General features: G+C 37.6%; 1 protein-coding gene across 9 annotated transcripts in view; it reads left to right on the top strand.

The window, feature by feature from the left end:
- pitpnm2 (phosphatidylinositol transfer protein, membrane-associated 2) overlaps positions 1 to 12,075 on the top strand; it is an 89,138-nt gene that overhangs the window by 32,997 nt on the left and 44,066 nt on the right. For all 9 annotated transcript variants that reach the window (XR_001637800.1, XM_016530650.1, XM_016530648.1 and 6 more), the window contains exons 3-6: positions 7,086 to 7,300; positions 7,678 to 7,799; positions 9,809 to 10,042; positions 11,182 to 11,514. Coding sequence is in view for 8 of the 9 variants with exons in the window: in XM_016530650.1 (XP_016386136.1) it covers positions 7,086 to 7,300; positions 7,678 to 7,799; positions 9,809 to 10,042; positions 11,182 to 11,514 (904 nt within the window). In the remaining variant the exon portion in view is untranslated. The remainder of the gene's footprint in view (positions 1 to 7,085; positions 7,301 to 7,677; positions 7,800 to 9,808; positions 10,043 to 11,181; positions 11,515 to 12,075) is intronic.

Raw genomic sequence — 12,075 nt, 5'->3', positions numbered from 1 at the left:
GTTTAAAACGCATGATTTCAGCGCGATAAACATGATAATCAGAACCAAAACAGATGTTTTTAGCAGGTCGCAGCTCTATTCTGGAAAAGGGGGCTGGGAGCAGCAGCTCATTTGCATTTAAAGAGACAGGCTCGAAAAACAGTGTTTCTGCTTCCACTCAAAATAGGCATTTTCAAAATGATATAATAAATTATCTGTGGAGTATTTTGAGCTGAAATTTCACAGACACATTCTGGGGACACCAGAGACTTATATTACATATTGTAAAAAGGGGCATAATATGTCTCCTTTAATTTACTGTACAATGCAACATACATTCACATCAGTGTTAACTCTGCGGTAGAGTTACTCTCACGGGACACTGCACTTATTCGCGATCACAAAATTACATTATTTGCATGTGTTTTAAAGCCTTGCCGGTTACACATTTAATTTGTGTGCTGTTCTGATATGCACGTTTTCTCAGCATGTATGAAGCGCGCGAACTAAAAAACCTGTCAAACAGCGCCTGATTACTGAACCAAGTTATCTTTTGCGCTAATACTGTCAAAACACACAAGGTTTACATAGAGACTCAGCTGGTTATCTCTAAAATGAAAGTAAACCGTTGAAAGAAAAACAGATGCGTGCCTGCGTGTAAGGTCTTAAAGGGACAGTACTAAATATGCTGTTGACTGTCATTAAAGGGATAGTTCACCCAAAAATGTAATTTCTGTCATTATTTACTCACTCACATGTTGTCCCAAACCTGTATTAATTTCTTTCTCGTGCTGAACAAGAAGATATTTTGAAGAATGTGGGTAACCAAACAGTTGCTGGTCCACATTTGATAGTAGGAAAAAATACTATGGAAGTCACTGGGGACCAGCAACTGCTTGGTTACCCACATTCTTCAACATAACATTTATGTTCAGCAGAAGAAAGAAACTCATTAAGGTTTAAAACAACTTGAGAGTGAGTAAATGATGGTATAAAAATAAAACACTCTGACAGAACTGACAGACAGATGACGATTTTTAATTTTAGGATGAACTATTACTTTAATGTTAATAAAACAACAAAACACAAAGAGAAAAAAATCACTCGCTACTCTTGACTGAGAAACTTTAATCCAGTTGCTTTAATAGGACTCAATCTATATAGTTTTTTAAATTTTTATATTTGTTCATTCAATTTCTTGAATGCTAAATACACCTATTGTGCCTGAAAATAAAGCACTGTTTGTTTTATTTGTATATTATGTGTATTTGTAATGTGTATCTTTGTTCTGATTTTTTAATAACAAAGATAAAATAATACGATATAATAATAAGATAATAACATTTTCAATAATAAGATTTTTATAATAATACAATTTTTATCTTCGCCTAATTTTAGCATAAATATCCGCCATTCTTTTTTATATTTTGTTACCTTGAAAGGTTTTTTTTTACAATTGGAAAATTAGTTTGGCTGTACTGCTCAGACAACTTGCAAAATAGAAAAACCAATATGACAAAGAATCGTGATAAAACCGTGAATCGTGATATGATATTTTTTGCCATATCGCCCACCCCTAGTTTAAGCGTTAAAAATACTTGCAAATACTAAGTCAATAATACAAGTATTACATTTAGGTGCGTTACTCATCCTGCACAGACATCACCGATTCCTCAAATGATTAAATACATGCATCACAATATCTAAATTGAATTGCATGAGCAAGATCATCATCTGTCTTTACTTTTGTGAGTTCAGCATCTCATAGACTGAAGATCTGAGGTGATGTTTATTTAAAAACATTGCTCTGAAAGACTGGTTCTTCAGCTAGTGAGTTGTGACCCAGAAACCGGTCACTGGTCTGTACTGATAAGTTTGTGGTTAAAGAAAACAACAATGCTAAATGCAACTGTGCTTTTTTTAACCTGAGCAGTTCACGATAACAATAAATAGGGCTGCACGCTTAATCAAGAGAAACAAAATCACAATATGGCTTAGTTCAGTTATCAAACTCATCTCTGCATATGCTTTGGGTCACTTTATCATGCATTTGTAAGTGCAACATGTGGCAACCATCTTCTCATAATGAGAAACCCTTTTCAACAAAAGAGAAGCTTTGGACTCTCTGCGGTTTTCTGTTACAATAAAAAATTTGGTGGTTTAGCGTAATGAAGAAATTAAAGGGACAGTTCGCCCAAAAATGAAAATTGTCATGATTTACTTGCCCTCATGTCGTCCCAAACCTATATGAGTTTCTTTCTTCTGTTGAACATACAATATATTTTTCAGAATGTTGGTTCTTGGTTCATTTTTGGATTAACTATATCTTTAAGACAGATTTAATATTAGTATTGTAATTTTACAGTTGAAATGTAAAATAAAATTACTTTTATATTATTTTTCTTAAATACTTGTTTTTTATTTTACAGTAAAATTACAGTAGTAATATTTCTTTTTCTTTTTCTTTAGTTGTTTTTATATTTTTATTTTGTAATAATAATAATTTATTATTATTATATTGCTATATAATCATGAAATCCTGGCCAAATTGTGTAGCCCTACAAACAAGCACAGCAAACTCGGATTTAAAAAAAATTGTAATCATAATTTTAAAGCTGCAGTCCGTAACTTTTTTTTTTTGTTACAAATGATCCGAAATCAATATTTGAGCAAGTACATAACCAGCCAGTGTTCAAAACTATCGCCTTTAGCCCGATTCACAACGGTTATCTTATAATAATGTTTTCTAATTTGATCGGTACAGGTAGGTTTTCACAAATTTGAGCATGCCGTCGCGTCATTTACGTCATGTCTGTAAACATAAAGAAGTTGTCCCGGCTACTAGGCTATCGCATGTGAGGATCCTGCAGGTGGCCGATCGTTTATAGCCTTTTCTCACAGCAGCTGGAATAATTAAATGTATCATTTTGATGGTGGATTGTAATCCAGAAAGGACTATGTGTTTATGAAACACATGAATGAAATGGTTTTGAGACTTTAGTCTTTGCAACTTCAGGGATCTTATCTATGCACAATCAGCTTGTAACACTCCAAAGAGAAAGGAAAACTTGAAATCGCATCATATGACCCCTTTAAAGTTGGCTTGAGAAAGCCTAGCCTGAAAGTTTGAAGCAGTTGTAAAAGCTTAAAGTTTAGATAGATTAGACAAATGTTGATAGCATGTTGTTAACATGATTTAGCACATTAACATGATTTATGTTGCTAGCATGTTTTTAGCATGGTTAACATGTTTTAACATGATTAATATGTTAGCATGTTTTTAGCATGACTACCATGTAGTTAGCATTTTGTTAGTATGTTTTAGCTAGATTAGCATAATTCTAGCATGTTGCTAACATATTTCTAGCATGATTAGCATGTTGTTAGCTTGATTAGTATGTTGCCATCTTGTTTTTAGCATGAATAGCATGTTGCTAGCATGTTTCAGCTGATTTAGCAAAAAAGTATAAAAAATCAATTAAATAAAAAAACAGCTTAAAATATTGCAGTTATATTTTCCCCCTAGATCGTGCAGTTGTATGGCCTTTTTATTTTATACAGTTTTGTTAAAAGTTTTTGTGTTAAATGGCTTGCCATTTAATATTTAATGTAAAAATATGGGTCCTGAAGCAAAACCTGTCGAAAAGTGCCGCTCTAAAGTATCAATGCAATATTGTAGGGAAAACATTGCAATATGATTCTACTGCACAGCCATATGTTATCGAGACCACACTTCTCTGAGGTGTGTGCATGTGTGTGCGAGGGATTGATTGTAGCGGGTGCGGGGCCTGATGTCATCTGTCAGCGCCATAATGAAGTGCTGGCGACGCCACGCTGGGAGGATGAGCAAAAACAGATACCGCAGCCCAGCGCTTCTGCCGCCCGTTCCCTCTCCCGCCTGCCATTTGTCTGTCTGTCCCGCCTGCCACCTCCAGCTGCTGACAGCTCACCTCTCTAACGAGAGAACGGCCCATTTCTTCCTGCTCAGCACATGTGAGCTCCAGACCTGCGGATCGCCTCCAACGGGCTGCTGCTTCACACGCCTTTCTGTGGAACGTGTCGGTCTGACATCAGTCCTGACAGTGCAGTCTGTGAGTTTGACAGTAGCCTGGCAGAAAGAGAGAGAAGCAGCGGTCTGACATTGAGCGAGACATGACTGCTATTCCCTCGCTGGCACGGGCCTGTGCTTTTAAAATGGAAATGTATTACTCACCACGTATTCGGTGATTGAGGATGCATTAGAAACCCCTGAAACTGAGAGGCCAAGAGTGATTGTTTCTGGGGCGTCTCAGGGGCGAGGTCGTTTGGCACTGCATTTTACAAAAAGCATGCCATTCTCACACGTGCAAAATTCAGAATTGAAGAATTAGCTTCCTTTCAATTCATGAGTGTGAATTTGATTTGAATTTGCCATGACACACAGGAAGTTCAATAGGAATTGAAATGAGAGGAAGAGGAATTGTCACTAAATTGTAATAAACAGACACTTTGTAACACAAGTAATGCATTCTGGGAAATTAAGTAAGCTATATATTGTTCTATCGTTGTATTTCTATCGTTCGTTTGTTCATTCACTCGTTCATTTGTTCTATCATTTTATAGTTCTATCGTTCTTTCTATCGTTCTATTGTTGTCTATCTATCTATCGTTCGTTCTATCGTTCAACTTCAACCAAATTCCCAGACAAACTTGTTAAATATATCACTTTAATATAAATAAAAATGTACATATACATTATTATAAAAAATATTATTGAAAAAATATATATTACATCAGTGAAGATCTGCCAGTTAGGTTATAAAGAAATACTAACAGCTTCTGCAGTAATATCATTGCCACATTTTCCATCTTTAGTCTTTGTTGGCATCCAGTGCCCATGCGGTCATCTCATGAGAGCACTCGGACGAAATTAATACGATATAACTTTCTTCTGCATCTCTGTAACAAACCTCACCTTAATGAAGGTCTTAAGCAAGCATTGTCGGCTTTTAATCACCCCACTATCATCTTGCTAATGCAGAGTTACGGCTGATGGGATCTGTGTGGCCATCTGGCCTGCAAGTGTGCCAGCTTCACTGGCCTGTCATCCGTCTTTTATTTAAACATAGAGGACGTATAACAATTACATAATTACACCTATATCAATGTCAATTAGTTCAAATAGAAATGTAAAAAATGCTGTACAAAATGAAAACTGATGTTTTGCAATGTGTTCTGAATTTTATCTTCACATTCAGGGCCCAGGACAAACTTCTTCTCTATAGTGGCAATGCCATAGTGGAACTAAGTGGGCCAAACTTGTCCCTGATGGATTCATAAGTTGGTATGCAATTAGCCACCGGATGCTTCCAACTATCTTCATATGACCACCTTCAGTGAGGCAGATATGATGGCATGTGTCACCCTGACTGGCACAGTGGGCCTTCTCCCAGAATTCACAGCTCAGAAGCTGTGCCAAGACTGTACCCTATTTTTACAGATCTGTCTGCTGGCAATCACACTGAGTCTTGGCTTATCTTACTGACAAAGCTGAAGGTGTGGCGTTCCTTGATTGGCCAGCACCAATAGCGCGGCGCATGTAGTTGACTTCTGTTGGGTTGGAGTCAATTCTGTTTTGGGATAGACTGTCACCTTCCATTAACATTGAGTTTCCTAAGGAGGTTTTAAGATTCCAGCGTAATATTATCGATTAAACTGCACTGACACTTTTGGATGAGAACATATCTTGAACTGGATTGAGCTGGATAATGAATGTAATGTAATGTATTATAACTTTTAGAATGTAACTTTGCAATATAAGTTATTCAGCTGAATTGAATCAACATTGAACGCACATGAATGGAATAATGATACTGTTCTCTTCTGTAGTGCTGTTTATAGTTGAATTGAATTTGTTCAGAATTGATGAACTTTGCAACATTGACAGTTATTGAACTGAATAGAATGACACTGTTGCCTTTTGTAGAACTGCTTGTAGCTGAATTTGTTTGATATTTGATAGATTTTGCAGCATTGACAACTGTAATTGAATTGAGTTGAAACAACAAATTTAAATGGAATTGAGGTGAATGGTGACTATTGTCTTTTGTAGAGCCATTTATAGCTCATTTGAACTTGTTTCAGAATTGATCAACTTTGCAGCATTGACACAAAGTTATTGAACTGAATTGAAACAACAAATTTGAGTAATTGAACTGATTACACTAACTTTTCAACATCGACACTTATTCAACTGAATCGAATGAACATTGAACTGACCTGAGTTGTATAATGACACTTTTGTCTTTTGTAGAGCTGTTTATAGCTGAATTGAATTTGTTTCAGAATTGATAGATTTTACAACATTGACTGTTATTGTATTGAAATGACACATTTAAATGACTTTGTGACATCGACACTCATTCAACTGAATTGAATTAAAATTGGAAACAATTGAGCTAAATAACAACACTATTGTCTTCTGTACAGCTACTTATGGCTGAGATAAACTCGTTTCGTAATTGATGAACTTTGCAATGTTTACAATTATTGAACTGAATTGAAACAACAAATTTGGTAATGACACTAACTTTTCAACATCTACACTCATTCAACTGAATCGAATCATCATTGAACTGACATATGTTGAATATTGACACACTTGCCTCCTGTAGAGCTGATTATAGCTGAATTTAATTAGTTTCATAATTGATTAACTTGACGCAGTTATTGATCTGAATTGAAACAACACATTTGAATGACATGAACTGAATCGAGCTGGATAGCGACACTAACTTTGCAGCATCAACACTTATCTTCTTTAGAGCTGCTTATAGCTGAATTGAACTCATTTTATAGTTGATGAATTTTGCAACATTGACACTGTCACTGAAGTATTATCTTTTGCAGAGCTGCTTTTATAGCTGAAATCTAATTGGTTTCATAATTGGTGAATTCTACAACATTAACACTGTTATTTTCCTTTGTATTAATGTGAAGCTGATTTGAAAGTATCTGTATTGTATAAAGAGATTTATACAAAAAAGTGACTTGACTTCATAATAATAATAATAACGGTCCATTTGGAAGTCTGTGAACCCTTATCCCAGACCTTTCCCTCCCTGCAGAAAAAGAGTCGTGAAGAGAGTGAAGGCGAGGGCAGTGGGGTGGAGATCCTGGAGAACCGACCCTACAGGGATGGCCCAGGCGGCTCTGGTCAATACACCCATAAGGTTTACCACATCGGCCAACACATCCCTAGCTGGTTCCGCTCCATCTTGCCAAAAGCTGCTCTTCGTGTGGAAGAGGAATCCTGGAACGCCTACCCATACACCCGCACACGGTGAGTGTGCTATCTCCTAATAATAAAACCCTCTGGCTCGCTTTCAGTAGTACTCCAGTAAATACCCACATCAGCTTTTAACATTCAAGTCAGGCCTTCCTGTTTTGATCTTGAAGTCAACATGGAATCAAAATAGACCCATGTTTACTTTCTCAAAGCATCTTTTTGGTTTTATAGGGAATGTTGCATCAAAGCACGTTGAGTTCAGCTCAACTCCTACTGCAATAAACATATATCTGTTACTTAATAAAGAGGTCATGGTAGGTATGAAGAAGGGATAAACTCACATGAACCTCACTGCAGAGCAGTTGCGTTAAGGCATGACACTGATATGATGAAATTACATCAGAGTTAATCTCTCCTCGCCTGTCCTGCAGCTACACGTGTCCTTTCGTCGAAAAGTTTTCCATCGATATCGAGACGTACTACAAGCCGGACACGGGTTGCCAGAATGACGTCTTCAACATGTCCTCGGCCGAAAAGAGGCAACGGGATATAGGTACAGTTGCACCTTCTTGATTTTTACTCTGCTTAATGCATATATTTGCTGCTTTTGACAGTTTTTGAACTGCAAAAGCACAACTGGGCGTCTTGAGCAGTTGCATTTCCAAGAGGTCCTGTCCTCAGCATGCTTTTTAACACGTGAGCCCTGTTAGCTTGTGAGACCAGTCTCAAGCATTCCAGCAGGAAGAGCTCTCGAATCATGCCTCAGTGTTTTAAGATGCAGACAGCGTGAGGCTTCATTGACATAGTACCATGCTGCTGTTGGGTAGCGTGCCATGGCACGAGCGCCCCGTTGCACTCTGGGACCAGGTACTGGAGGCTTTCTGAGCCGAACGCAAACAGACGCAGGCACTGCAGGAGGAAGCGCCCTGTGAATGCTGTTACATAACTCCATTCCTTACTGACAACATGTACCTTCATGAGTGTGCTGTGGAGACACCTAGAGGCCGTCTGATGACATGGCAGTCTGCAAACAGGAAACAACCCAAGATCAGAAACCAATCTGTACCTTGCAACTGTGAATAATTGAAGACTTACAAAGTTCGGTTCTCAACACAGTAAAGATTACAGCTCTGAATTAATAGTTCGTCCAATAATGAAAAATTGCTGAAAATGTACTCACCCTCAGGTCATTCAAGCTGTGAATGAGTTCGTTTCTTCAACAGTCATCACTTGTTCACCAATGGATCCACTGCAGTGAATGGGTGCCGTCAGAATGAGAGCCAAACAGCTGATAAAAACATCACATTAATCCAAAAATAATCATCTTGTGAAGTGAATTGAAATTTATAAAACCTTCAAGGGGTTTTTAACTTCTGTCTATACTATTGCTTTCTCTGGTCTCGTCTGAATCAGTAGATTGATTTGCACAGATCAAGCACCGTTTACAAGCGAAAACAGATTTAAACAGGATTTTGACGTGAGAGAACAACAGCCTTTTTCACTGGAGGAAGCATTATTATGGAATATGGACTGGTATTTTGGCCAGAAGAGATGGTTTAAAGTTAAAAAAAACTTTTGTGATGGTTTTATGGTTACAAACATTTAGCTTTTCAGTTCACAAGATGTTAATTAATGGACTGGAGTGGTGTGGATTACTTGTGGATTATTGTGATGTTTTTATCAGCTGTTTGGACTCTCATTCTGACAGCACCCATTCACTGCAGAGGATCCATTGATGAACAAGTGACGTAATGCTAAATTTCTCCAAATGTGTTTCCATGAAGAAACAAACTCATCTACATCTTGCATAACCTGAGAGTGAGTTTTCAGCAGATTTTTATTTTTGGATGAACTGTTCCTTTGAATAGTTTAGGGCTGCAACAACTAATCGATAAAATCGATTATTATTTCCTAAAATATTTGTGTTTTATCTTTATTATGATGTGTGTCTAATAAATTGTTAAGCACTATTTTCATAGCATTCAGTTGACACATTTGTTTAAAGGACATTGGGCAGAATGTGGAAGTGTTTTTTGTCCAAAAAGAAAGAAAGAAGAAGATCCGATTAATCGATTAATCGGAAAAAAAATGATAATAATAATCGGCCAACGAATCGATTATCAAAATAATCGTTAGTTGCAGCCCTAGAATTGTTGATGAGACTTTTGCCTTTCGCAAAAGACAAGTTAGCAAACAAAGAAGAGTAAAAAGAAATCTATACACACTACATACAAACAATGCTATTTTCATGTCAGTTTTCCTAAACAAAGTTCCATTAATGGACATAAAAGTAGTGATCTTTTTTTTTTTTAATGGAACAACTCTATTCCTTATGCCAAAGCTGCTTGAATAAAAGAAAAGCTTTATGACGCATAAGACTAACAGATAAACCAGGTTTTACAGCCTCAATGTCCATGTTATTACCTTTCAGAAGGTCTTATAAAGTCTTTGTGATGAACTGATTTGGTTTGCAATAAAAGACTAAATATGAACCTGTTCACCATTCGTGCCTTGTTCTCCCAAAAAAATTGTGATTGCCAATGGAACAATGGTCTTTCACAGATCCCATCGATATTGTGAATGAATTCATCGCCCCTCATGAGTACCTGGCTGAGGAAGACCCCAAACTCTACAAGTCATATAAAACCCAGCGGGGCCCCCTGTCTGACGACTGGATCGTGGAAATCAACAACAACCCAGGCAAAATGCCCGTCATGTGCGCTTACAAGTTGTGTAAAGTGGAGTTTCGATACTGGGGCATGCAGTCCAAGATTGAGCGCTTCATTCACGATGTGGGTAAGTGTTTGGAAATGTTCAGACGAAACATTTAAAAATTAAATAACAATGCATATTTTCGGTAATCCAGTGAATTTATTATTAACTTAGCACCAGTGCTATTATCAGTGGTGTCCTCTACCATATGTCCACCAGTGTTATTAGCTCTGAGAGGACATTTGTCTCTCCAATAATTCTATATGAGTCAGCTGATCCATCTGCTGCATATTTGCGTGAAATGATGCTTGGTAACGTCCTGTTATCATTGTGCGTGGGTGGGCAGCAGGTGTCAAGCATTCTGTCAGGAAAAAAGCCCTTAATCATTAACCTGCACTTAATGAAAACGAGATTGATGCAGTGCGGCTCCAGTGAAAATCAACGCTCAGAGAACCGCCTCCTCCTGACTACAACAGGGCAAAATTAATTTCCTTTCCATGTGCTGTTCGAGCACCGCTTAATCTTTTTCATTACTTCGATATCGGCTTGTTTATTGGCTCCTTTCTCTGATAATTTGCGAGCGGACTGTTGCCGTTCCCCATTTACGAAACTCTTTCCCATCTTTGGCTGATTTCCTTTTATTTTGATCAATTTTCCTCTCGCTTTTTCCTGGCTGCTGTGAAAACAATTTTGTTCGCACGTCTCTTCATTACCAAGTTCAATTATCTGAAAGACTGGTTAACTGCGTCTTTGACACGTCTTAATCAGTCGAGGAAATCGCACAAGGAAATAAGCCAAACCACACATCAACCCTTGCTTTGTAGCACACAAACAGTTTCTTTGGTTGATAGCAGTATTGAGAAAAGTGTCTTTTAAAAGTAACATGTTACTCCTATAAATGCTACTTTGTAACATGTTACATTTTATCACCATCTGTTGTCAGAGGCTCTTTTTTTCTAATATTTTTCTCAACTCGTAAACCTAGCAACCATCCAGAACAAGTTAGCAACCACATATAAATGCATTAAAAATTATGAACAACCTTGCAAAAACGGTAGCATAGGAGTGCTGAAAACAAACACTACACACATTATCTTTAGAAGATGTAAAAATCTACTGCAAACATTTGTTTCCCCCCCTAAACTAGTTTGCATGTAGTGACTGTCGAAACAATTACACTTTGTGTTATTGTGAGCATTAATCTCATGATACCTTCCCATCAGGGCTGAGGAAGGTGATGGTACGCGCTCATCGGCAGGCCTGGTGTTGGCAGGACGAGTGGTACGGTCTGACCATGGAGGATATCCGGCAGCTGGAGCTGGAGACACAGCTGGCTCTGGCACAGAAGATGGCACAGTACAGCTGCAACGAGGAGGGCGGCGAGAACACCGGCGCCGTCACCAGCCCCGAGAAAGAGAACGAAGCCAAGGAGGCCATCAGCTCCATCGAAGCCGAGGGCACGACGAGGACCATGGGGGACACACTGCAGGCACGAGGAGAGCTGACCAAGCAGTGGTCCACCTCTTCCAGGTCCTCGCATTCCTCGAAGAGAGGGGGTACGTACACACCGCCACACTTCAAAAATGCATGGTGAGCAGTAGACACACACACACACACACATATATAAAGATGCATTAAATTGGTCAAATGTGACAGTAAAGACATTTGTCATATTACAAAATATTTTTATTTCAAATAAGTGCTGTTCTTTTGAACTTTCTGTTCAAAGAATCTTGAAAAACTTTTTTTTTTTTTTTTGGTTTTTCGCAAAAATATTAATCAGTGCAACTATTTTAAATATTGATAATAGTAAGAATTGTTTCTTGAGCAGCAAATTAGAATGATTTCTGAAGGATCATGTGACACTGAAGACTGGAGTAATGATGCTGAAAATTCAGCTTTGCATCACAGGAATAAATAAAATTTTAACATTTTCAAATATCAAATTATTTTTCAGTTATTTATTATTTCATAATATTTTGAAATTCTTTTTTAAATAGTTTATTTTAATATCAACAATTTATTAATGTAATAGTATTATACTGAGTAGGGTTGTGACGGTGAGGAAATTTTCCCACCGGTTAATCGACCTCTGACAACACCGGTAATACCGGTAT

This window comes from Sinocyclocheilus rhinocerous, unplaced genomic scaffold, assembly GCF_001515625.1.
Source record: "Sinocyclocheilus rhinocerous isolate Xijiao unplaced genomic scaffold, SAMN03320098_v1.1 scaffold874, whole genome shotgun sequence".
NCBI lineage: Eukaryota > Metazoa > Chordata > Actinopteri > Cypriniformes > Cyprinidae > Sinocyclocheilus > Sinocyclocheilus rhinocerous.
This window is presented reverse-complemented; position numbering and strand designations above follow the sequence as displayed.